This window comes from Plectropomus leopardus, chromosome 22, assembly GCF_026936395.1.
Source record: "Plectropomus leopardus strain MGB_pleo_1.0 chromosome 22, ASM2693639v1, whole genome shotgun sequence".
Lineage (NCBI taxonomy): Eukaryota > Metazoa > Chordata > Actinopteri > Perciformes > Serranidae > Plectropomus > Plectropomus leopardus.
Window position 1 is genome coordinate 10,003,625 of NC_142197.1, and position 26,276 is coordinate 10,029,900.

General features: G+C 37.7%; 2 protein-coding genes across 2 annotated transcripts in view; one reads left to right on the forward strand and one right to left on the reverse strand.

Moving 5' to 3' along the window:
* Positions 1-5,527: 5,527 nt before the first annotated feature.
* Positions 5,528-9,818, forward strand: pax4 (paired box 4). The gene is made up of 10 exons (XM_088072704.1): positions 5,528-5,558; positions 5,761-5,891; positions 6,026-6,241; positions 6,339-6,429; positions 6,857-6,997; positions 7,105-7,187; positions 7,262-7,325; positions 7,417-7,491; positions 8,326-8,421; positions 9,135-9,818. The coding sequence occupies exons 1-10, from the start codon at positions 5,528-5,530 to the stop codon at positions 9,458-9,460; spliced, it is 1,254 nt and encodes a 417-aa protein (XP_087928830.1). The 3' UTR covers positions 9,461-9,818.
* Positions 9,819-12,183: 2,365 nt separating this feature from the next.
* The window catches only part of hgfa (hepatocyte growth factor a), a 28,069-nt gene continuing 13,976 nt past the window's right edge, over positions 12,184-26,276 (reverse strand). Inside the window, exons 8-18 of the mRNA XM_042511541.2 lie at positions 23,350-23,521; positions 23,021-23,154; positions 21,649-21,742; positions 20,326-20,465; positions 18,545-18,577; positions 18,207-18,315; positions 18,038-18,112; positions 17,290-17,427; positions 16,965-17,071; positions 16,724-16,857; positions 12,184-16,471 (exon numbers count right to left, since the gene is read on the reverse strand). Coding sequence (XP_042367475.1) covers positions 16,295-16,471; positions 16,724-16,857; positions 16,965-17,071; positions 17,290-17,427; positions 18,038-18,112; positions 18,207-18,315; positions 18,545-18,577; positions 20,326-20,465; positions 21,649-21,742; positions 23,021-23,154; positions 23,350-23,521 — 1,313 coding nt within the window. The 3' untranslated portion in view covers positions 12,184-16,294. The remainder of the gene's footprint in view (positions 16,472-16,723; positions 16,858-16,964; positions 17,072-17,289; positions 17,428-18,037; positions 18,113-18,206; positions 18,316-18,544; positions 18,578-20,325; positions 20,466-21,648; positions 21,743-23,020; positions 23,155-23,349; positions 23,522-26,276) is intronic.

Here is a 26,276-nt window from a genome sequence, read left to right on the forward strand (position 1 = left end):
CGAGGAGCGCAGTGAATGGGAGTGAATGGAGCCCCTTCTCGACCGCACTGCTGATTTGAATTAAACATTTCCGGGGCAGGAGGTGCGACACGTCAGCATAGTGTGAACCCGGCTAATGCTGCCTTCAGGGTGGGTCGGATTTTTTTTATTTTGATCCGAGCCTCACAAAAACATTTGGCGTGATCGTGCAGAACAAGGATGATAAACTCTGTTGTAATGTAATTTTATGTCTAGCAAAATTCTTTATCCATAAGTATAAAACTATTAAATAATTTCCCAAGTTTTTTTAAATCTATTTAACGAATTTAAATTGATTTGACATCTCCAGAAAACTTCTAAAATAACCAAAAGAGCAAAACTTACATGGTACCTTGAAACACTTTCCCACTGGAATAAATAATTAAGTTTAGACTGAATTCCCCCTTGCATGATAATCTATTTATTATTTATGTATTTTAATTTGATTTATTTTATTTTGTTTTATTGAAATTATTACTTAAAAAAACTCTAACAGGACTAAAACACTTTACACTGTGTTGAAAGGTTTACGTTTTTTATTTGTTAATCTATATATTCTTTTTTTTTTTATTAAGTAGGCCTTCTGTTCCCTTTGACAACACCTTCATGCTGATGCTTTAGAGGTGAATTACATATTGCAATGTTTGTTTATAAAGTTTGAAAAAAATCAGTAAAAAAAAAAGATAAATTTGGTATAAATATTTTTACAGCCTGTGAGAAGTCAATCACTATGGTTCTGAGAGCAAAGAAAATGTGTCAAAAAATTAATAATAATTTAATTTAAATATTAATTAGTGTAGCAGGATGGGGTGTGACTCTAGGAGTTTTTTTTAACCCTTTGAAACTGAGCAAACTTACTTGATTTCTTTCAAAAAACGAAGAGAAGGCAATGAGCAATGAAAAAAGAAATGACGCAAAAATAATAAATAAATTAGTAAAAAAAAAAAAAAAGTAGTCAGAAATTACCTGAAAAATAATATAAACAAACAAAGGTTTTAAAAGACCAAGAAAATGAGCTACAACATGAGCCTCCCTATGTGACTGTGGAAAATGCATTAGGTTCCCTCCACTATAAATAATATAAATAACTATATTTCACCGTTTCTGGCTATGATAAAAGGTGTGATTTTGGAAATTTTCAAAGAAAGGATGCTTTTCAAACACACTTGCAGGTTTGGAGGTTCTGAGGGTATTCTATGAATGAAAAATATACAACTCCCCCAGAGCTTAAAAAATAATTTGAAGTGCCTCCCACATTTTGCACCACCCCTCCCCTCTCATAAATAACAAACAGTCCCTTATAAATAGGCAGCTGTGTTGCCTAATTTCAACTCCTTGTTTAAGTGTTGTTTCTTTTATCTATTTATTTTTGTTGTAATTTATTTAAATTTACCCCATTCTCCTGCATATCTTCTCCTTATTCTGACACTGCAGCTTTCTTCCTTAAGATTTTTTTTTCAAACTTGATTAATATGTCCTTCAGTAAATATACACACAAACATTCAAGCACACACAACCCCCACAGACATCCAAAAAGTAAATAAATTAGATAATAAATAAATAGATTTTAAAAGTTAAGAGAATGAGTAAACAGAAATACATTAATGCTAGCAATAGTGATAACAGTTGAAAAATAAATAAAAAATAAATAATAATAAAATCAAATTGTGTGAAAACAAAGGGGCCATTGAACTGTAATCATAGTTCAAACCAGTAATACTGCATATACACATATAAACATGCATACATACTGTATATACACACATTCGTAAACTCTACGCGATTTTCAGGCTGAATCGACATAAACCAAATATGATATTTATAGGATAATAGTCTTGTGATTCTTTTTAATATTATTTTCTAACTAAATTTACCAGGATGTCACAAAGTCACCCAACACACCCACAAGCTGGTAAGCATGAGGTTTAAGGGCCAAATATAATGAAATATTCAATCAAATTCCCCTCAGTACAGGACAGTTTTCATGAGACATTTGGACTTGTCAAACCATGAAACTAAGTGGCATTACTATCATTAAAAGCCCCATATTATGACCATTGTCAGATTCATATTTGTAGTAGTTTCCACTAGAAAATGATTACATACTCAACAAAAACACTTAATTTTCATTCATATGTCTGTCTGAATATGTATGTACTCACCCTCTGTATGAAACACTCTATTTTAGTGCTGGTCTGCTCTCATTGGTCAGTGTTTTCAAGTCTTCAACATCCACGGTCTCTGCATCTCTGCACCATCATTGCACTATAACTGCAACAAGCGACTGACTTTAATAACACTGTAGTGGCACTTTCTATCTTTTAGTAGAGTTCTGACATCACAACTTCCTGGAGGGCCTGACAGCTCATTTAAAAGCACAACTGTGTACTGTTCTCTGTGAATTGAGTGTTTTGATACTTTCACAGTTTTTATATAGCACTTATACCTGATTTATAATATAAAAAGGCATGAGAATCTGACTTTTTACAATAAGGGATCTTTAATGATGACTGCATTCCATTTAGGTGAGCCCGGTGTTGTGCATACTCACTCACTGTTATGATTTACTGGCACACTTAATGGAATGGAGCCGCTGTTACTGTTTATACTAACATTTGTGATTTGATCCAATAATGTTGCTCAATTTAAAGTCTAGTAAGGTTATTGTTAATGAGTATGATACAATATTAAAGATGATGATGACATTTAATAAGTAATGGAAAATGTAGCCATCAGTATTGTGGTGATATCATCACACTGAGGATAATTTTGCATTGGATGATTTTCTTTTGGGCTGCTGCTCAGTGGGCAGCTCTAAGGAGTGATTGTGACTAACTGTGTGAGTGGGAAGCAAGGCATTGCTGGGAAATAACTTTAATACTCAGGGGACCTACTCTAAATACTTGCAGGCTAAATACCTTGAGATGTTTTAATATATCACAATTCCCCGAATACTCAGACATTAATTCCCAATAGGAGTGGCTTGTAACAACTGGTATGAACTGTGTGTGACACAGGGAGACGGGCAGACAGAATGCTCCTGACAAAGACTCCAACTACTGGTCCAAAAATCTCCTATTGCTGGGGTTAGATTTGGAAACTGTTAGTGCCACAGATAAACCGTTTGAAATAAAAGTGAAATATAATGTCAACAAACTTAAAGTCACAGCAACTTGCTTGATCAAATAAATAAAGCATTTAAGAGTAATTTAAAATCGAACTGCATGTTAGGACGGACTTTTTTTCTGGTGCGTTATCCCACTGCTGTAATTGCACGTTCGGCCAAGGACACAAACTCGCAAATCTATGTCTAATAAAAGACTGACACGAGCGTTTGCCATCACAGGATAGAAAAAAAAAATCCACTAAAGTCAGAACAAAAAATCAAAAAGACTGCCGATACACAAATGTCATGGCAAGCTGAAAAAAATGTGAAGCAAGCGGCGAGGGAGGAAGCTACGTTGCGCACACGCGACCTCAGTGCGCTTTGGAGAGGTTTTGGTAACCTTTTTACGCGGATGAATTACCCACACTTCTCAGCGCTCCCAGGCGCATTGAAGCGCATATATATGTATTTTATTTGCAACACAAAGACAATGGATATATTAGTAACATCTATACTTATTTTGTGGCACGATTCAGCCACGTAAACTCCCGCTCTCTCCTTTGGCGAGCCCTGAAATTTACGCACCGGGATCGTGCGTTCCTGTTTTAACAATACAATCTGAGTGGTTTAATCAGCCTCATTTGGCACACACTGTACGTACAATAAAGTACTATAAATCAATGAGCACATCAACGCCCCAGTAATAAATAAAAAAAAGCTCGCCTTATTTGTGCTTTGTCTCGGTTGGCAAGGAGATGATGGTGTCCAAAAAATGGCTGTCCTCTTTGTAACCTGGCTGATTGTACACACAGAGTATTATTGTCCTCTGACTCAGGGTTAATGTATAATTTGGGCCATATGGCATTTTAAAATCTGAGCCTTTATTTCGGCGGCACTTCGATCTGTGTGGACCCAACTAATGATATTCAATTAGTCATTAAACAGGCCAAAAGACGAGCCTCGTGTGGGGTTTCACATGGGCTAATATTTGCTCGTCAAATATTTCCCTTTGAAACGTTTACAACGCATTTTTATCTGCTGGCTGCCCAAGGAACATCTGTGAGGGGTATTTTAGCCTCCCTCTTCTGGATAAACGAGGTCCCCCAATTGGCCATCTCCTTGCGCCCAGACATGAGTCTATTTGTTCACGTTTTGAAAGAAAATGTAATAAAGAGAGAGCCAGTGATGGATTTATGATTTATCAAAAGCACTTTACCATATGGCAGCGAGTCATTGGCGCAGATTTCCAAATGTTTGTTTTATGAAAGGAGGCCAGAGATCCTTTTAATCTGAGCCACTTAACGTGGGAAAGGATGCTCAAGTCACGTGACCACAAGTCCCCCCGAAAGGATGAGAAACATGCCAGTGTTGAGCATTTAGCTTCTATGGAATTATTTGAAATTTGTGCCTTTATTTTAATGGGATAACACACAGGAAGCAGCTGTTTAAGGACTGCATTTTGTTGCTCTGGAAATTTAGTTTATCTGATAAATACGATGGGCAGCCACTGCGCAAAAGCAAACCAGTATGACATCTCAAACTTAAATTTCCACGTGTTGGATCTGTGGTTACGGCAGTACATAGATTTTTAGAATTAAAAACACGATTTTTAAGGATCCAGAATTGAAAATATTTGTTTAGGGCGCCGAGGAAATGTGGTATAGCCAGGAAATGTTGTAACATCTATTCAGTTTCATGTTGTGGCACATGGAGCCTATATTTATAATGTAGCCTCTATTGAAATGGTACCAAAACACAACAGAGAGCAAAGATCATGTGATTTTTTAAGTTATATCTTACTTTACTTTGTTTACCATGCAACTCACAGAGGTCATTATTTTTAGTTTAATTAGGCTATTTTTTTTTTTTTTTTGCTATTTCTACAAATGTTATGTGCTGAAATGTAGGCTTACTTTAGTTAAATAACAACTAGAGTAGCTTGCTGGAGGGCTCTTTTAGGAATCTGTCACACTGAGTTTTCATAAGCCGATCGATCGACCTTCCTATATAATAAAACACATTCCTAATCATAATAATTAAAATCAAACTGGACTTTTTTTGAATCCCTGACACAAAAGAAAATACTAGTGGGATGGCAACCAGAATAATTTGTAAAGATCTCTTAACTCTATATGCCCAACATCACTTCCAGGCAATATTGACACTTCAGGTAACAGCTAGGCCATCACGTCATGTTGAGGTCTGCAGGCCTATAAATATCAGCTGAGGGGCGTCATTCCCCTCATTGTCATCCACTAGAGACACGCGGAGTCACCTGGACTATTTCATTTTTCTACAAGTGACGTGATGTTGCGCTTTTAATGCCATAAGCTTGTGTTTCTTTGTTATTTTTTTCTGGGAAAATTACGCTTTTTTTTTCATCAAAGCTGGGAGCAAGAGGAGATGTGCGGAGCGAACGATGTGCCAAACAAAGGTTACTTTTACACCTCTAATGTACTGCAATTTTAGGCTCTTATTAGATTTTAAGACACCCAATTAAACCACCTGTTGAGACTTTGCAGTGTAATAAACAGTCCAGATGCGAAAATAAGACATTTGCTGTATTTTTCTTGTATAAACTACTGAAATGTTATTATAAATACTGCTTTGAATAATTTATGTTGTGTTGTGATAAGGTGGTGGAAGTGTCAACCAGCTTGGAGGGATGTTTCTCAACGGCAGACCTCTCCCAGAATCCAAGAGGAGGAAAATGATTGAACTGGCCTCAGAGGGAGTCCGACCGAGCCAGATCTCCAGGATACTTCGGGTACGCAAAGAACCACATTTAGCCTTTAATCCAAGGATAGAGGTTGGTTTAAGTAGCTAATATTCCCACGCGCAAGCCAGATAAAAGCATCACTTATGTTAAGAATTTAAAGTGGAACCCACTGCGTATTTCAGGTGTCCAACGGATGCGTCAGTAAGATCCTGAGCCGCTACCGAAGCACTGGGCTCCTAGAGCCAAAGACCATCGGAGGGAGCCGACCTCGGCTTCTCACCCCCGGTGTCATCTCCACAATCATCCAGTGCAAAAGGGAAAATCCGACCATTTTTGCTTGGGAGATTAGAAAACGGCTTACTGCAGCACGGATATGCAAGGTGTCCAAAGTTCCCAGCGTAAGTGCGAGATGGGAATTGAAATTAGTTTTCGTGAGATTGAAAATATTCCAGCATTTAATAATGTTTTTTCACATTGTGTTCTGTGTTCTGCAAGGTGTCGTCTATAAATCGGATTTTAAGAAAAATCCACCTTGACCACGGGCCGATGTGCATGGAGATCAATGCGCACATCAGGACTGAGCAGGGTAAGTCACCCCTGAAGGTCACTAGACTACAGACAGCAATTGAAACCATGAAGAAACTGTGACCTCCAACTGATGATCATCATAAAGGCAGTCACCAAGGTCAAAATTTTGTTTCCCAAGACACAAAACTGCATTAAAGAGAACCAAAATGACTTTTAAGAGTGCGAAAACGACCAAAAATGATGCAAAATGACTTCAATGAGGCACTAAACAACTACAAAAAGACACACAATAACATTAAAGACACACAAGTTACCCCAAAGAGACACAAAATAAACCACAAATTGACACCAAGATGCTCAACAACCACAAAAAGAGGCTAAACATCTTAAAATTATGCATATTCTCTGCACAGCACAGGTAGTGGTGTCTTTTATGCCCAGGGGCCCATTGTCTAATAATCCATGTATGTGTGTATCATGTACAGATTTTGCTTCTCTGATTCAAGAAGAAGTTAATAAGAGAGAGATGTTTGAGAAAGTATGCAGCAATGATAAGAAGCCTAAAGGTGTCCAGCAGCGAAACCGCACCACCTTCACCCCGGAGCAGAGCACAGCACTCGAGCAAGGTGACCTCAAATCTCTAAATGCTCACACATCTCAAATTAACACAGTGCTTCCTTAAATTCTCCACTCAGAAAAGCAGTTAAATGAATATTTCTATCTCCTGAATCAGAATTCTCCCACAGTCAGTATGCAGATATGTACACAAGAGAAAAACTCTCAGCTGAGACCAAACTTCCCGAGGACACCATCAAGGTAGACTCATATTTTTAAATCATCAAAATGCTCACAATGAATCACAAATTAAATCTCATGATTGTTTGTCAAAGGTTTGGTTTTCGAACAGACGGGCTAAATGGAGAAGGGAGGCCAAACACAGCAGTGGCAGACAGAGTAAGTGTGTGTCTCATCATGGCAAGGCCTCGAAATATTATGCATAATCCAACATTATTTGACAAAATGTATTTCTCCATAACACCTGCAGACCTTCACAAGCAAAGAGATTTTGCTCCTGTGAATTCAGCAATGCCACAAAGCTTCATATCTCAACAGGTACAGTGTGAAGAAACACTTTGTGAGACAAATTCTTGTTAAAGACCTCTTTTGAAACGTTTTTCCCCCGGAATCAGCTGATTACTTTGAACAATGGGGTTATACCGTACTATTTTAATTATTTTTCAAAGTTATAAGAGCTCTGATGATTCCGCGTGAATGATTTATGTATTTCTCGTGTCTTCTCACTGGTTGAACACAAATGATAAAAAATGTGATGTCACTAAATCCGTGCACCAATCAGAAAGTTATGACTAAATTAACTGCCCACTATTGTAATTACTGAAGTCATTTTTTAGGCAAATACTTTATGATTCTAGCCTCTCATATATGAGGACTTGCTGCAATTATTTATATATATATATATATATATATATATATATATATATGTACATATATATGTGTGTGTGTGTGTGTAACATATATATATGTGTAATGTTTCTGTATGGACTAATTTTGCTTTTATTACATATTACATTTTGACATTCTAATTGTACTTGCATATTTTTACTTAAGTAACATTTTCAGTTAAGAGCTTTTACTAGTTAGCGGTTATTTTTACAGTGCAGTATACATTTACTAAACTAAAGGATTAGAATACACCTCTGTCAGTGCTCATAATATATAATACGTTAAGTTACCAGGCTTATTTATAAAAATATTATGTTATAGAAAAATACTTAATATTTTAAGCAAAGTGTTTAGGGGCTTTAAAATGTAATGTTCTTTTAGTAATTTTACTCATATGGTTAAAAATATGTCAAATACAAAATGGTTTTGGTGTCTACTGGTGTAAAGTGACATTTGTATGATGTTTGTGTTGATTTGAAGGCAACTGGAGTGTTAAGAGTGAACTGTGAAAACTCAGAGGCCTCCCCTGCATATAACACAGTACCCAGGATTCTGCAAAATAGCTACTTCTTCCCAATAGAAACAGGTAAGATCCTGCAAAAGTCTATATTATTCAATGAGCATGTTCAATTAGTGTTTCTCTAAATTTTAACATGCTATTCAATAATTTCATTACTATTTATGTATTAAGATATAATAAAAGTAGCCTGTTGAATTGTGAACAATTTAAGATGTTAACTGCCAATGGCGATTTCACACAAAATACAAAAATCCAGCACAAAAAATAGATTTGTAAAACTCAAGAGCAATGTCTTTTTCCAGAAATGATGACCCAGTTATCAAGATAATCCACAGACCTTGTTGGGAGGAGTTTCATGAATTGAGAATTCTGTCTATCAAAATGTACCCACCAACCATATCACAGTGCAGCAGGAAGAGTGCATCTACGCATGAACAATAGGCTCATGCTCATGACAGCATGAGATGTAAATATTAAAGGTGCCCTCCTCAGCTTAGCTGTTGTTGTTGTTTTTCAAATGTATTTTTTTTGGTTTTGAGCACCACAAGCCGAGTGCCATCTAGTTCCATCATATCAGAGGCAAAGCAGACATCTCAACATTTAATATCTCAAAAACTCACACCAAAACAAACTAGACTGATAAAGAGCACTACAGGTTAGACAAAAAATATGTATTTTGATTTGAGGAGGAACTGTCCCTTTAAGGAGATTGTTAAACGTAATCCTAAGAAATGTGAGCAAGCAATCTAATTATTAAATTCCTTCAATTTGATACACAGGTGCAAGAAATTCAGAGCATCTTACATCCGCCTCAATCCCGCACTCAATCCTCCATCAGCCTAATCACATGATGCCCCGGGCCACGACAAACAAGACTCCACTGGATCTCCACAGAGACAGATTCACTTTCCCATTAGTTCACCATCAAGAAGACACAAGGACATCCCTCCCCTTTGTAACTGAGACAATAAGAACAGACCACCCTGTGACTCAGTGCTCGAACCAGCAGGGGATTTCTTTTACTTGGAGCCAATTTCAAACAGATGACAGGTTTGAATTTAGGCAGCACAACTGGAATGTGAATCCACATTGCTATCTGGACTAAACATGTGGTTGCATTTTTAACATATTTGAGCATTTGAGCATGTTTGAGTGGGGGGAAACATTGTAACCAGCAGAGGGAGACAGAGGACTGGAGTTACAGTCTGTTCTTTTACACTTTTTTTCCAAATGCACTGCAGATTCACTCATCACTTTCCTTGAATCTGTGCTTTTGGATTGCCAGTAACCCTTTAATGTCCATTCTAAGAAAAAAGCTATGGATTTTTTTACTGCATTTTTTAACATCCTTGGGGCAATACTTACAAAAATCTCTTATTATTAATACTACTACCACTACTATCACTACCACTGCTACTACTACTAATAATAATAGTATGTTTTTTCAACAGACCCCATACTTTTTTAGATATAAACCTCTATTAAATGGTTGAGATGTCACTTCATGGTATATTTAAAACAAAAGAAAAAAATACAAATCAAAACCATGTCCTGAATAACATTAAATATATGGCATTAACAACAGAGAATATTTATCTTTTTTGTTTTTTATTTTACCAACTTGCAAAATAACGTTTTTAAGTTAAAACAAATCGTTGAACTTTACAGTGTGGATAAGACTAAATGTATCATTTAACAACAATGAATCATCAGAGGTTTTTGTATTTTGTAGCTAATAGTCAATGTAAATGACATTTACTTTGCTTCACTATCTTTACCATAAAAGGACAAATGAACCATTTGGTAGAGCATGTTTTTGAAAAAACATTTGACCCTTAAGTTACATGAATCTGTTCATTAAGACCCCTGAAACGAAATCATGATGAAAAAGTATGCCTACCTTTGAAAATCCCACCACAGAGCCCTCTTGGCTGATTTGACTGTTTATGATACTAACTTCCTGTAGGAAAAGGAAGACTATTTAAAAACACAGCACCACCTAGTGGATTTTTGTAGCATGACATACTTAAACTGAATGGTAGAGATTGCTCAGTCAATATAAATTCACTTTTTTATTAAGTCACAGGGACTGTAAAAAACGTTTGTGCAGAACGTTTTACTGAAAAAAAAAAACCCAAATTAAATCTGAAGTATTATTCTGCATAAAAAGTTTTTTTTTTGTTTGTTTGTTCTGATATTTGTTACATTGGAAAATAGATCTTAAATTATTGTACTGAACTGACTTATAAAGATGACAGAGTTATCGTAATTTCCATGACATGAAGTGCTGAATATATCTGGACAGAAACCATAGCAATATTTTTTATGAAGTGATGATCAGTTTTATTTATGCGCGTTTCCCGGAAACAGGATATAATATACTGCGATGTGATTAAGCCAACGAACACAGGTTCTGCTTGAGAGGGTGCAGATTTTATAGGGTAAATTTAGTGCTTATAGAGAATATCAAAACAGAAATTATATTTGGCAACAAGAGCATAACTCTAACTGGATGCTCTACAGCACAGTGACATACCATAAATCATGACTCCATGGATCATTTACAGTTACCACTGGATAATATGGATGTTATCTCTTTTATAGGCTTGGGCTTGCTGTTTGTCTCAGTGCAGAGAGAAGGTTAAGGCGCTCCTCCAAGATTTCCTTCCAGGGAGGGCCAGTGGGAAAATCTATAAAAATATAGCTTCAAAACTTCTAAACATGACCTGATATCTGCTCCGCTCGGTATCAACTTTTATGACTGCAACAGGGCAGAGGCATTGAGTTCCTTTATATCCCTTTATTGCAGCGAAGAGACGGTAAGACTCAGAGTTTTTCGATAATTGGTCACGGGGGGAAAGGGTGGGATCAGAAGGCAAACAGCTTGGTCAGCAGCATGGAAGTGGCCTACTGGCAAAATGACCTGTCGGAATTTAATGCTACGAAGCCAAATAGGTAAATGACATCTCCACATGACAGTGATTTCTACTGCAACTGTAAATCCTCTGTACGCCTTGCAAATAGATTTGGTTCAGGGATTGAAATGAGAACATAATTTTTCTCCAAGTTGAGGCCAATTTTAGTGTTGCTAATAGTAGTCAGGTTGTTTTAAAGTACAATTTTCAGGTACTTGTACATGAGTATTTCAATTTTAAGCAACATTAGATTTCTACTCGACCACACATTTAGAGTTACATATTGTACTTTTTAGTGTTTACTTTACAGTTACTTTACAGGTTGAGATTTTGCAGTGAAAAAAATCTTAAATTAATACACACTGTTATGAAAAAAAAGGAATACACCTTTTTCTTTTGATACTTAAAGTGCATTTTGCTTAGAATAGAATAGATGTGTACTTCAACAGAAAAGTAGAAATTTGAATTCAGGACTTTTACTTGTAATTGAGTAATTGAGTAAAAGATCAAAGTACTTCTTGCGCCAAATGTTTTATCTTAAAGTGACAATTTGACACAACAATTATTCTTACATGTAGAGTATTAGATGTGTCTAATCTTACATTGAGCAACCAAACATTTCAGAGCTGCTGAAAAGCTTATCCAAAAGTTCAGTTGTATCTCACTTAAGTATGGGATGTCTACATTTGTAATCCAAACATTTCTTAAGACATTTTATGACTCATCTCTTCCAGTTGCTGTATTGATGACCCATGTTGTTGTCAGCCACTTGAGAAAATTTATCCTGCACTAGAATTTGCTGCTCTGAGTGACATTTTCAGTAAACTGCCAAAAAACGGAGTAAACAGATAAGCATGTGCTGCTGGCCCTCATGGGAAAAAGCAGATGGAAAGAAACGGGTGCAGAATGTAGCTAAATGTAATGTCAAGGTGTTTATTAAAATAGGAATAATACAAAGGCTACAAAATTTAGAAAAGGTCATAGATATAAAACAACTCACTAAGACAAAATAGCAGCTGTTATATTTTAAGTTTACAGTATACAAACATATAAACAGAATTATCACAAAGTAAAAATACTTAAGTATGATATTTACAAATATTACATAGTGTAATTTACAGAATGCACTGGGCTATTTACATTCAGGTAAATTAAATAACAGTTACAACACCATGAGAGCAAAATCAACTTACTATACAAAAATATGATCTGCCACTTAACCACGAGTATGTGATATTTGGTTTCACCTTTTTTATTGTATATGTCAGTTGCCTTTAATGGAGCTTTCTTCGTTTAAATTGCTACTTCATAGACCTTGTTTTTAACCTGTGCAAGGCAATAAGTGGGTTGCATTTCTTCTGAAAGTACTATTAAGGCCACAGTTGAGATTTAATTGTATAAAGTAATGGTCTTTGCAATACTTGAAGTTAAGGCGTAATGACTTCATGACTGACAAAAACCTTCAACTCACTGTATTTCAGCCTCTAATACTAATTTATTGCTATCGTTTTTAATGTGACATTCAGAAATGTCATCTTAAAGCTGAAAATAAGTTGTTTTACTTCTGAGTAGCAGCCACACAAATATGAGTGAAATAAACTGCTTTTAAAGGTATACTTAACCAACAAAATGATGTTTGTATATCAGTCATTCACCACATGTGAAGTAGAATTCATTAAGAAGAATTCGTTTTTTTCAAATTCCATTCAAAAATGGAGAAAAACTCTTGTTTATTTTGAAGAAAAGGGGGACCGCATTTAACAAAAGCAAAACTATATCAAAACATCTGTTTACAAACGCTCATACAATTCCTACAAAATAATCTTAGTCTCATATATCCATTCATTTGCTCATTAACATGCATATTTGCTAAAATTGTACTATTTTAAACAATTTCGCATCCGAATAGCGCACATGTGGAGGCACATAGATACAGATATCGTGAAAATACTTGTGTTTGGGAAGCACTGATCATACAAGTAGATAAAGGAGACTTGGATTATATAGCACGAGTTGTGTGAGAGTTTGTAAACAGATGTTTTTTGATATAGTTTTGCAGAATTGTTGACACAAATTCAGTGTCACACGAGTTGAGTATTGATACACAAATGGTCATTTTGTGGGTTAAGTATTCCTGTAATGCTAAATGAGTGAGGGATTATAGGGCCAGTTTGACATCATCTGATTATCTTCAAAACAGAGAAATGGTCATAAACGTAAAAGTAAATACCCTCATCAGTAAACATTTACTGGACTACTAACAAACATCACACATGTACATCATTTGGGCAGCCAGTGATCATATGCTTTTTTGCTTTCACATTTGTTGTTAGGCTTATATTTTAGGCTTTTATTTTGGCACCACTAATTGCATGAAGCTTGATAACATTTTTTTTTTCATTTTTTAATAAAACTTTTGTGTATTTTAATTAGCTGCCTTTGTGCCACTTTTTCATGCTTTTAATGTGGACGTAAATCATGATATATAAATCACATGTTTTTTGTGTTTGTGCATGTCTGTTTCTGTAATTATGCACAGTAAATTCAAGTTAAATTCTGGGCAGAACAATACTAATTTTCTGAATCAATGGCATTATTACCTCAGAGTTTCGGAGAAAAATGTTCATGGGAAAAGAACATATATTCACATTTCCTAATAAATTATATTGTAATCTTGTTAATTCTCATACTTCTGAATTAACAAGACCATGATCTCAGAATTCTGAGAAAATTTTGCATGGGTAAACATTGATCCTCTTGTTTTTCTCAATTAATGAACTATTAATTGCAATAATTAAAAAGAAAAAAAAAGAAAACTTTTCTCAGAATTCTGAGATAATTCTTATCATTACAGACCCCCCCAAGTAATGGCATTACACTTTTGTAGTACTGCAATCGGCATGTTATTTCATGTTTGTGTGGCTGTTACTGGTGAGTCGCACATGCCATCCAGTTATTCTGATGTCATAATAATGACACAGAAATCGAATTATCACAACTAAATCTGGATTCATTTCAAACAATTTCTTCTGCTAATTAGAAAAAAATAAATATACCTACCTACTACTTACAAGCTACCAGTCTCTTTAAATATCAAACATAATCAGAAGTACAAAAAAGCCAATCTGACATTACTCAGTGAACCAAAAATATTCCAGATCTATAAGACCTATAATATCTTACAGCATAGCAGAAACATACTTAATAAATCCAAAGTTATATGTACATAAGGAGTCACTTTCCATGACACAAAAAAAGTATAAAATATTCTACTGACCACACACAGCCCACCAGGGGCCAAAGTTCCCTCCAAACTGGAGACCAAATAGCCATGTTATATTTGGCATGGCTCTTCTCTCTCTCATGCTACAAATATTAGCATAAGACTTTGGAGCAGTTCGCTCAGTCCTACTCAGACCCTCTCACGGGGAATCTAACAGTTACAGCTAGCTGGGGAAAAGGTAGTTCAGCTACTGCACACAATTAGCACTGCATGGTTTGCCAAGGCTGCTGCAGTTCACTTTTCAAGCAGCAGTGGTTTTATTTTATGGAGGCCCATTTCCGCCAGTGTGATGAAAAGAAAAATGATCCTGTAAGACAGAATAATGAGAAACTTTCTTGCAATAATAAATAATCTCAAAACAATGAGTTACTTATCCAAAAATATTAACTTGATATATCAAAAACTATGAAACTAAACTAACAAAAACAGCACTATTTCATTATTTTGATAACGTTTCTCATTGTTTTGGTAAAGTTTCTAATTGTCCTAACTCCTTATTTTGACATGTTCTCATTATTTTGAGATACCAACTCATTATGTTTGATAAAGTTTCTCTGTATTTGAAAAATTATCTTGCCATTTTGAGATATTTCTCATTTTTTGGAGAAAGTTTCTCATTATTCTGAAATACTAAATCATTATTTTGAGAAGTTTATCATTGTTTTGAGATACTACATTATTATTCTGAGAAAGTTTCTCATCAATTTGAGATAGCAACTCATTATTTTGAGGATATATATCCATATTTTGAGATATTAACTCGTAATTTTGAGAGGTTTTTTTATAATACCAATTCATTGTTTTGAGAAAGGTTATCCTTATTTTAAGATACTAAGTCATTATTTTGTGATACTGAATTATTGTTCAAAAAATGTCTCATAATGGTTGCATTATCTTTTTCCCTTACACTGGCAAAGTTGGGCTTCCATATATATTTTATATACTTAACTCCTTGTATATCCAAAGCTAAATTTTAGCTTTGAAAACTTTGCCTAATGACCGTTTTCTCAGGGTAACTTCAATATTTGTAGCACCTAATAGATAATTTATAATGACCTTTTCATGCGTATATTTTCCTTCCTTTTGATATTATCATAGTTCTTCATAGGCCGAAAATCGTTTATTGGTTTGCTGTGAAATTTGTAAAGTAATAATAAAAGTCCTTAAATTTATGGCCAGATCAGTATATTAGTTGACATTAAGGAACACCACAATGACCCCTCCACATCATTTGTGGTGGAGGTTAAAAAAAAAGAAAAAAGTTTTGCAGTCCAGCTCAATACATAAAAAACAAGACGTCCCAGTAACAGGAGGTAACCTCCAGATAACTGGGTTGTGAAAATATTCAAGTATTTTCCAGGAGATAACACCGAGTCGTTCTCATTGTCTTTGTTCGCATGGCTTCAGAAACTCTGAACATGTCAAAACATAATTAGCATGCCATCCATGTGCCCGAGACTTTGGCTGTAAAAACGATACTAAGGCTAACGACTGAACGTCTTCATTTGCAACGTGGAAGAACTGAAGAGATTCCATTTGGTATATCCAGTCTTCAATCACTAATTTCTGTAAAATGACAAACTCAGCCATAAAATCCCAAAATGGCCACTTTCCGTCTGTTGATTTTCCTCATTTCTCCCCCGTGGTCCGTGCTGGAAAGGTCTTGGAATTTGTTGGCCCAAAGCTGCCCCTCCTCTCACGACCCGTGGTAAAGTTGTGCATGGATTTTCACACCACACCATCAGTTCCTCTCCAAACTGGGGTAAAGTTTGAACACTTTGTATATCCACTCAGAGTAGAAAGCAACGTTAACAAAAAGCGCAGGCTGCGATGAGGCGCATTTTGTCCTTTGGATGCTCACACCGATGATAACTTTGCGCTCGTGTTCCTGGCAAACCAATGGACCACCATTGTCTTTCTGCAAGAAAAGGGTGGAGAATGACACCAGATCATGATACTGCATTTTGTGTGTTAAACTAAACCCAAATGTCTAATGCTGATACAAAACTTCAAATGTCAGTTTACGCAAATGATAAAAAAAGACCATTTAACCCTCACTGGTTTCATTTTCATTTGCCACTTTTAAGATATTCCTTGTTGAAATGTCTGCTGTCACTGCTTTCATGTTGCATTAATGTTAATGATGTAGACATTTATTTTTGATCCTTACATCACACACGCCTTCTCCTCTCTTGCCGCCGGCACATATTCTGCTTTCGCCGGCATCTCCTTTGATTTGTGAGCACAAGTCATTGTTGACCATGGGCATTGTCAAAGCATTCAGTGCCTCATCGTATCCTGTGTCTAAACAAAAAAAGACATGCAGTGTAATTTTTAAATGCTCCAAATGTGTTTTTGTATGAATAATTGTTAAAATGTAAAGTGGCATGGTATGTGGGTGGAGTCAGTACTTTTGGTTTCCCCCCATCCATACATGGTGCAGTTGGTGCCCTCAGGGATGTGACACTCTTTTACTGGAAGATGAATAGTGGATGCACCTTCAGACACAGGGGCAGGACTAGGAAGAACATAAAATTAGTCATTATTAATTCATTTAAAAAATGCACACAAATAAGAGGCATGTCAGACCAATAACAGAAAAGTAAATAGTTTAGATCAATAAAAATTGATGTTGTAAAGTTCGTACAAAGATCAAATAGTTTTCCACAGTACTAGTTATGCTCTGACATTAGGATCATAAATGAGTGGAAACCTAGTTATTAGTAGAGAACTTACTCTTCTAGTTTCAGCATAACCAGATTGGATCCTTCTGGGCCACAGATCAGATGAGAGATGCGTAGCCTCGGGTGGCTTGAGGATTCATTGAGGTGGCGCAGACCAACCTGCACATTGTAATCCTTGAGATCTGGAACACTGATGACCACAAGGATCGCAATATAAGTTTTAAAGCCACAACAAAATTCCAGGTGCATTTTCTTCACAGTTCTGCACAGAAACATGATCAGCAGTTTGAACTTAAAAGGAATATATGACTTATATTGATCCGTTTTGCAAATTGTGAAGACATGACAGAAAAGTATGAGCAAGACAAAAACAAAGACAGGGTCTCAACGGAAAGCATGTTTTTCCACGACACACATCAAGCCTGAGAATATCAGCTAAAAGCCACTGATGTACACCATATGCAATACATACAGTACTGTGCATAACTACAAAGATAGGAACATGTTCTAAAAGCCATCACTCCTTAAGATATAGAGATACTAGATGTATATGCCTGGCTCTGATATAGACAACAGAAGAAGTTAAACAGATCTACAGGCCAAACTATTCTGTTCCATATCTTAGATCGGGCAAATCTGGGAGTAAGCAACTGTCAGTAAACAGGATACATCCATCTTTATGTTAAACAGTATTAAAAACAAGGCAGCAAGCAGAAAAGAAAAGAGATAAATGGAAGAGGTAAAAATGAGAATGGTGTGGTTAAAGTTTGTTGGACACAGATAAAAATGTGAAGTATTACCAGGAGGTGAAGCACTGTTGGTCAGTCAAAACCCAGTCTTCTCTGATCAACGAGCCCCCGCACAAATGAACTCCCCTGAGAAAATTTAAGACAATTTCCGCAATTAAGGTAGGTATGAAAGCATGAAAAAGAAATAAGTTTGTAAAAACACAGATGTAAAATGACTTACTCTCTTTGGATGCTTACAACCCAGCTGCCATCTGTCCCTCGTACTTGGTGTCCCCCAACAATCCTTGTGTTTATATGCACAAAGCATGATATCTTGGGCCTGGTCAGAGCTGAACAAGACGACAGTTTTATGCTGCATGTTGGATGGATGTCTTATTTACATTTCAATGGAAAAATGTGTATTAAAACTTCTAAAGGCAACCATAAAATACGATTTGTTAAGTCAGGTACATGACAACAGACGGGTTTGATATAAAAAAAGGAAGCAGGATTCAAGATAAGAGGACGAGGAAGAGGACTAGACTGGTAAAAAGCCAGATAAGTAAAAGCAATACTCACTGTTTGTTTGAGGAGCCACTGTCGCTGATTCACCTGATAGAAGCAAAGAAAGGCACAACAGTAAGACGAGACCCAACAGCAGCAGGAAATCATTTAGACCACTGAGCATACATTGACACACAAAGCATGAAACCTCATTGAAAAAGACACCCTTCTTTGCTTTATGTAGACTTATCTCTTAATCTTTTGTTGGAGGCTATAACAGTCTGCAAACCGCAGCAAATAAATTTGCTCAAGACCTCAAAAACTTCATGGAAGATATGTTTTACATTATGGAAATTATTGTGCAGCCATTTGAAAGAGGCTCGTCAATGTGGCCAGATTGAAACCAGCCAACGAAAATGTTAGGTCGGGTTGCCTGAGTGAGTTTTCTCTAATAAAAGGATGGCAGTAGAGACCTGCATCTGTTTGATGTTTGAGCGTCGTGTAGCCTCTGCCAATTGGACAAAACTGCTAACAGATTACGTAAGTCACCAGATAAGCTCTATGAAAATGACATTTTAGTTGAAGTCAGCAAAGGCTGCAAAACTAAACTACTTGTGTTATTTCATTGCACTGCAGTCATATACCAACACTATCTTCTACTGTATATTAAATGCCAATCAATGCACTTTCACAAGTGCTTCATGGGAAGCTTGAGAAGTTCATCAGTTTCCCTCACATTCATTTATTAATGGCAGCCCACCACTTTTAAACCATTAGCTGCCACAAACAGATTTTCTATTTTTGGAGTTGGACCGTTCATTAGAAGCGCTGTTGAAATACATACAGTTTGGTTATTCATTGTGCCACACTCTCAGAATGCAGAGTGTACTCTGGGCACAGACGGAGCAGCAGAACACCAGGCGCAGGGAAAGTGAAACTACTCTGACTGTTGCATACAGATCCTTTAAAGGAATAGTTTGGCAATTTGGGAAGTACAATAAACTCGCTTTCTTGGCGAGATGAGACTCATACCATTCGTGTCTGTGGGATAGATACAAAGCTACAGCCAGCAGCCCCAGCCAACATTTGCATATGTGGAACATGTGGGTAGCAAATGGGCTGAAAAGTGGGCGCTATGTGGGATTGTCCATGGGTTCCGTAATGGCCCCATGTCAATTGCCCACATGGGTGGGTTTACACAATTGGGCCTCAGATAAGATCCCAATTTTGGGCACATAACCACTTGGTACCAAGGCAACCTAAGCATAAACCCTGCAGAGCCTGATTGGGTAAACCCACCCATGTGGGCAATTGGAATAGAGCCATTATGCAACCAGTGGACAATCCCATATAGGGCCATTTTTCAGCCCATTTACTACCCATATGGGCTCCACATACAAATGTCAGCTGGACAAAGGTAAGGATGTTCAGACTGCCCCCAGCACCTGTACAGCTCACTAATCAAGACATTTTATTATTTTTTTTGTTTTTTTTTTAATCTGTGGAAAAACCAAAGTGTAAAAATGATAGTCTGCATTGTTACAGAGGTTTCATCATTTTGCTCAGCTAACGAGATGGCTCTAGCAACATATTTACCTTACAGTAACTGTATGAGTATGATATCAATTTTCTTGACAAACTCTTAACTCCTCTTAACTCCTGTTAAGAAAGTAAATATCATCAAAGTACTCCATTAATAGTCTGCTAAATAAATAACTAAAACATTGCACTTTTCAACAGATGCATCATTCACATATTTTTTCCTATAGTGAAATGGTCTGCTACTATTTACGGCTGACAGCGGTATCTACTGTTACAGAGAGATTAGAAGTGCCAAGATCAGTTAAGCCACTCACAGTGCTTCATTTTGCAGTAGTCCCAGGCCAAACGGTTATTTGGAGTGGTGTAACACCAGGGGCCATGTTTGTCCCGGTCCGGGTTGCGGCAGTAGTTCTCCTCCAGCCCTACATGGGATTCTGTAGAGTGAGAATCCCCACTGTAAAACACACAAATAAAGGATCTCATATTGCGTTTGTTATTTTGCACACAGCATATCAGAGCTAACACTAGGTCACATTTCATAAAGTTTTATACACACACTTGCACTCCAGCAAAACAAGAGCATGTGCATGCACGGAGTCCCACACATGGTCACGTACATACAGTACTTACACACTGTAAGTAACCATGGTATGCCTGGAAAGTCTGACTTTCCTATAGTGCAATGAACCCTCTGCATTTGCTGCACAGAGGCCGTAGAAGGAAACACAGAGTTTTGTGAAGAGTACTCATGGGAGTATGAAAGTATGCACTCGAAGCATTCAGCAGGGCTCAGACCAGCAGGAGCCACATCCTCTGTGGAACGATTCAGTTGTGCCCTCGATTTGTAGGAATTCACATTCAATTTTGTGTCTTTTTGCAATGTTCCACTTGGCTCTACAAGAATTAAATGTAATCTTCTGGGATATCCAAAATATCACTGAAAAGCAATTACTCGGTAGGAGTTTGGACACACACATGCACAAATAGTGCTAAGCGATGGGCGACAATTTGTCAGGAGGTGAGGGTAATTCCACTTCCCAAGAGAATGTTAAACAAGCTGTAGCTCTCAGCAGTTTTTCCTGGGATGACCCTTGACCTTGAGAGGGGTAGACTCGCTGGCTGCAGTCTACGCGAGGGAGCTGATTGGCTTTGATCTACTTTCCTCAGAAAGCACTTCCTGGGGTCAGGGGTCGGCTCTGGAACATGTCCATCTGTCTGTGCCATTTTGGCTTTTAAAATTCCTGTAAATTAAGTAATTCCAACAGCCTGGCTTGTAAGTATGAAGCGACAACCCTGGAATGGGCAACCTCTCTGTCAGGATGGGTCACTTGGAGAGCACCCAAGGGTTTCCTCTCGTCAGTTAGATGAATAATAATTGGGCCTGGTATTGACCCTTGAGGAACCCCTGATTTCCTCTTACTGTTTGTTTTCACTGCTCAGCTTCATCCATATGAGAGGGATTTTCACAAGGCCATGGGAGCTAAGTCGTCAACAAGTATTCATCAACTGAGTTGAAAAAATGTCAGCCTCTCTAGGAAACCTCTTCTGTGTTTTTCAGTAGAGCTTAAGCCTGACTGGAAGCTAAAAGATGGAGCAAAACAACAAACTGAATTTTGCAGAATTAACAACTTTGTCACCTGTTTATGTGAAGTGACCAGTCTGCACAGGGAATCCCCGATCGAGTAATGGATAGAGTGCCCCGGTACATCTCTCCATTGTCTTCATAACACTCTGAGGAAGAAAATATATTATTAAATATTCCCAAGAGAGCATAGAGTTACTGAGCCCAGCAATTACTCAAACACTTAAATGCAATCAGTGACTGAGTTATACCCAAAGAACCATATGATTTGGGTGGTGGCTGTCTTTCTCATTGATGCAATAAACATAATTAAGTTCACATTTTTGGCTTTTCTATGTGGTTTGGATCAATCAAGTCAAGGGCCCCTGTGTAACCGGTGGTAGAAAATCTCAAACCATACCATGTCTGCTCTTAACAGAATCAGAGGGGCGGCTGTAGTAACTAACAGATCTGGCTGCAGTTTTACATGTGTGGTCATCTCACTGTAAATGTAAAGCAGAGAAACATGGGAAATGACAGCAAGCCCTAATGCCAAGGTCTGGTGCTTTTGTTCTTCTGTGAAATGGAATTCATAGGGCAGCACGCTGCCAAGTGGCGCAGTCCTACGGGAGCAATGTAGAAAGTGTCTGTGTAACTCCACTTTGCAAAAACATAACGTGGCTTTTGAAGCATTTGTAGATCTGTATTTCAATCACATTTTCCATGAAGCAACATGGATATTTGCTTTTCTTTTGAAGTCTGGTGCTTAGAAAACACTCCAGTAGTCTTAAAGGAATACTATGCAGGATATTCTTCAAAAACATTGCATGGACTCTGAAGGCTCAGTAGAATTATGTGGTGGTGTGTTTTTCTGTAGAGACTCTGCACTTGCATGTATTTCCTCATTTTCTGTGTTTGGGACGTTTATGGGAGGGGTACCCCCATAGCACTCAGTTGAAATCGGGGCTTTATTGTTATATTAGCATCGTTTTTGTTGCAGTATTTGTTGCAAGTTTGTTTTGGTGCTGTGTCTTTTGGATGCATGCTGCTTACAGTCTGACACCTGGTTGTTAGCAATACCAGTTGATAACAATACATTACGCCGTAGCACAGTAACAACATGTCCACAAATAGAAATGTCATAGCACTGTGTGTGCAAACATTTTAATGAGACACACAGTCTAATTTTACAGCTTTAATTACTGTTAATGTGTGGAGCAGCCACATTGGATTTTGAGCTTGGGGTTAGTGAGGTTCCTCCAACTTTCAAAGTTGGAAAACAGACTTCATTGTGCATTTCCAAAGTTCCCACTGGGAACTCCAAAAATTGCTGATTCACTCCGTTTCCAGTCTTTGTGCTATGCTAAGCTAACCAGCTGCTAGCTCTAGCTATTTAATGTGAGAGTGGTATCAATTTTCTTGCCTTTAAAATGTGTACAGTCATTTACCTATTTTTTGAGTGGCCTCAGCATCACACCTGGGGATGTGGGTGCACTTGGCTATCCTCTGATTCGGGTCTGTAGTGAAGCACCACGGGTACTCTGCACCATCAGGGTTACGGCAGTAGTTCTCTCTGAGGTCTCTGTAACACATACACAAACTACCATTTAAATGATGGTGCTGATGTGTTGTATATTCGATTTTTACACTTCATGCTCATCACTTTTGTTTTTGGCATTGGAACAGACAGATGCACAAAATGAACAAATCATCTCCTTGGCACAGCAGAGAGAACTGAATCCAAGCCGTCGGTGGTCATGAAACTAACATTACTCACTTGCATTTGAAGTTCTGAGGGAGAAAGGAGTGGTTATGGGGCAACTGGGAATCCCAACGCTGACACGTCACACCCTCTGGAGTCACATTCATTGTGCCTCGGTAATCTGTGCCCTTTCCCTGGACACAGGATGTTGTTACATTGACATCTGTGTCCTCACTTGAGTGAGAATCTAGCAAAGAAAAAAACAGAAATTGTGAGTGTAAGCATGAGAAAGAAGGTTGCTAAAGAGAGTGAGATCTAGGCGGGAGGGAGGGAGATATTAATCCCCAGAAGAATGTGTCATGTTTAACCTAGAGACAGATGATCAAAAACAGTAGCACTCCCACCCTTGTCTCAACTGTGATAGGAAACTTTCTGCGTATTCATAACACTGGTGCCCCACATTCTTGCATGTAGGGACTTCCACAACATGTAGTTATTTAACCTGCTGACGACACACAACATCACAGCTTGTTTTGAGAAAACACCCGGACCCTGATCAGATTTATGATCCTTGCCTAAACATTAAAGTTCTGTTTCTGGCAAATTTGTTTATCGCAACCCAACCAAAGATATCACATACAAGCCCGGTCCGGCCGGGGCAACTTTATCCACCGGAAAACTATTCCAAACATGTTCAGATGGAATTCTGCTTTTCAGCAGTGCGGGGATAGCAGTACATGGGGAGCGACTTCTCCCCTCTGGATTTCTGTCTCTGTTTCTTTAGCCTTTGACAAATGAGATGGGAGAAGATGGAGGAGGAAAGGGAATGTTTTGAGGCAGAAACGAGAAGGCGGATGGAAAAGAGGGATTCTTTGGCTTGATCTAATGCATGCCAGTGTCTGTGTGCACTGCGTAGTACAGGTCAGTGGTTTTTATCTTTCTGAGGGCAGGCAGTGAGGGATGCACACATCTGGACAAATGCAGATCCTCCGCCCTCGCTGTAAATCATCATATGTACTGTAAAGTGCATGTGCGTATGTGTCTGACAAAGACAAAGAGAGATGCTCCGTGTGTTCGTGGGTGTGCATGTGGGAATATTTCACTGTGCTTTCAAAGGAAAGAAATGAATAAATTCTCCAACGTGTAACCTCTTTTTGGCGTCCCTTTTTTCCCCTCTGTCTTTTGTGTTACATGTGAGGGCAAAAGTTATCCAAAGTACAACTCTGTCAAACTCTGCCAAGCGGTATATGATTCAAGTGAAGTCAACATATACAGTATGTCTATTTTTTTACATACAGTACCATAACAAATACAATAGGGCTGCAATTAGTGATTATTTTTCACAATTAGCCAATTATTTGTTTAGTCTAAAAATTAGTGATAGTAACAGTTCACATTGCTTGTTTTCTTAGTTCAAGATCCAAAGATATTCAGTTTACAGTTACTCTTGATATATAACTTTAGGTTGCTAATGTGGTGGTGAGATGTCCAACCAGCGTTTTGATTATGTTGGTTGAATTCAAAATCTCCCATAAAAAATTAAATTAACTCTTTGCTAAGCCTTTTTATTATTACCCCCTGAGGATCCATCAAACTGTTGCAGCTAGCATGGAGCCCACACAGCCACAAACTGCACTCCCTGAAGAAATATTTACTTTTTTGGAAAAAGTGATATCGGAGAGAAGCAAGCAGATAGGTCTACTATATGCTTTTGAAGTAGAAATCCAGGATGTCAAACTGACTCATCAGCAAAAATAAAAGCTAAAGCCTACAGATCACAATGTGAAAGAGAACCACCACATCATAGTGATCAAGACAAAGTAGATACTAGATTTTGGCGAAACACCGTTTCTGTTAAGCAGGGTTAGTCTTTGTTCATAGTTACAATTGTTGAAAAGCAAAAGCAGCATGGCATACATTCAGTATACCTTCAGTAACCTTGCTGGCGTAGCGTATAAGTACCAAGTTAGTACTGTAACATAATGTTTATCTTCTTCAAACCTCTCAAGGTAATGAATACCATTATTGCATGTCCCCCAGGAGCAAGTTTTAACCATGAATTACTCGAAATCCACAAAACCAGCCTGAAAATGAATACACTCTGAAACAACTGCATGAGGCTCTATGGAGCACAGCTGTACAGTTGGACCACGGCCGCTGTTGGCTGATGCTACGCTATGATTAGCAAGTCTGTGTCAGAGGGATTGACATCGGCCCAATTTCATTTCATATTTTTACCCGTAACCCTCAGTTTTGAGTGCTACCTTGCCCCTCAGGACAGAGTTAAAAGTGGTTGAAAACTGCCCCTTTGAAATGGAAAACCCTTCAAGATCTTAATAAATACGCTGTCGGTTTGCTGGCGTTTTCATAAACAAATGTAACAAGTGTTGCTGGACATTGTGAATATGCTGTTTTCTGCAGTGGTGATTTCTCTTGACTGAGTTATAGGTATTCTTTTTGGGGTTGTCAGGACACTTGCATTTGTTTGTTTGTTGGATTGAGATCTGGTTCATTACATCATTTTTTTTATACTGAACAAAATACTGAGTGTCCCTTTGTGTCTGGTACAGCAGCGTTTATTATATTCCTCCACTCCGCTTTTCCTTTAATTTGTCACTGATTGGTCCACATCCTGATTTTAATACAACTAAAACAACTATTAGGCCTTCTGATGGCCATGTGGTGAATCTCTGTATAATGAACTCTATTGTAACACTCCATTTTACAGCCCCTTGTCATCTGTGAGTGGTTTCAGTAAAACACTTCTGGCTCTCTGAAGTCACACCCTCCCTTTTACAAACAACCTATTTACTCTTCCTTGTTGAGGTAGGGGGATTGGAAGCCAAGCACCACATGAAACACCGGGTCGGATAAACAAAGACCTTGTGAGACTCTGCAGGAGAGGAAAGAGGCTTTGTTACTCCACTCACCGCAACCACTAAAGTCCTGTCTGTAACAAACCCCCTGGTGCCCTCTAACCACTTGTTAGTAGTACCCAACCG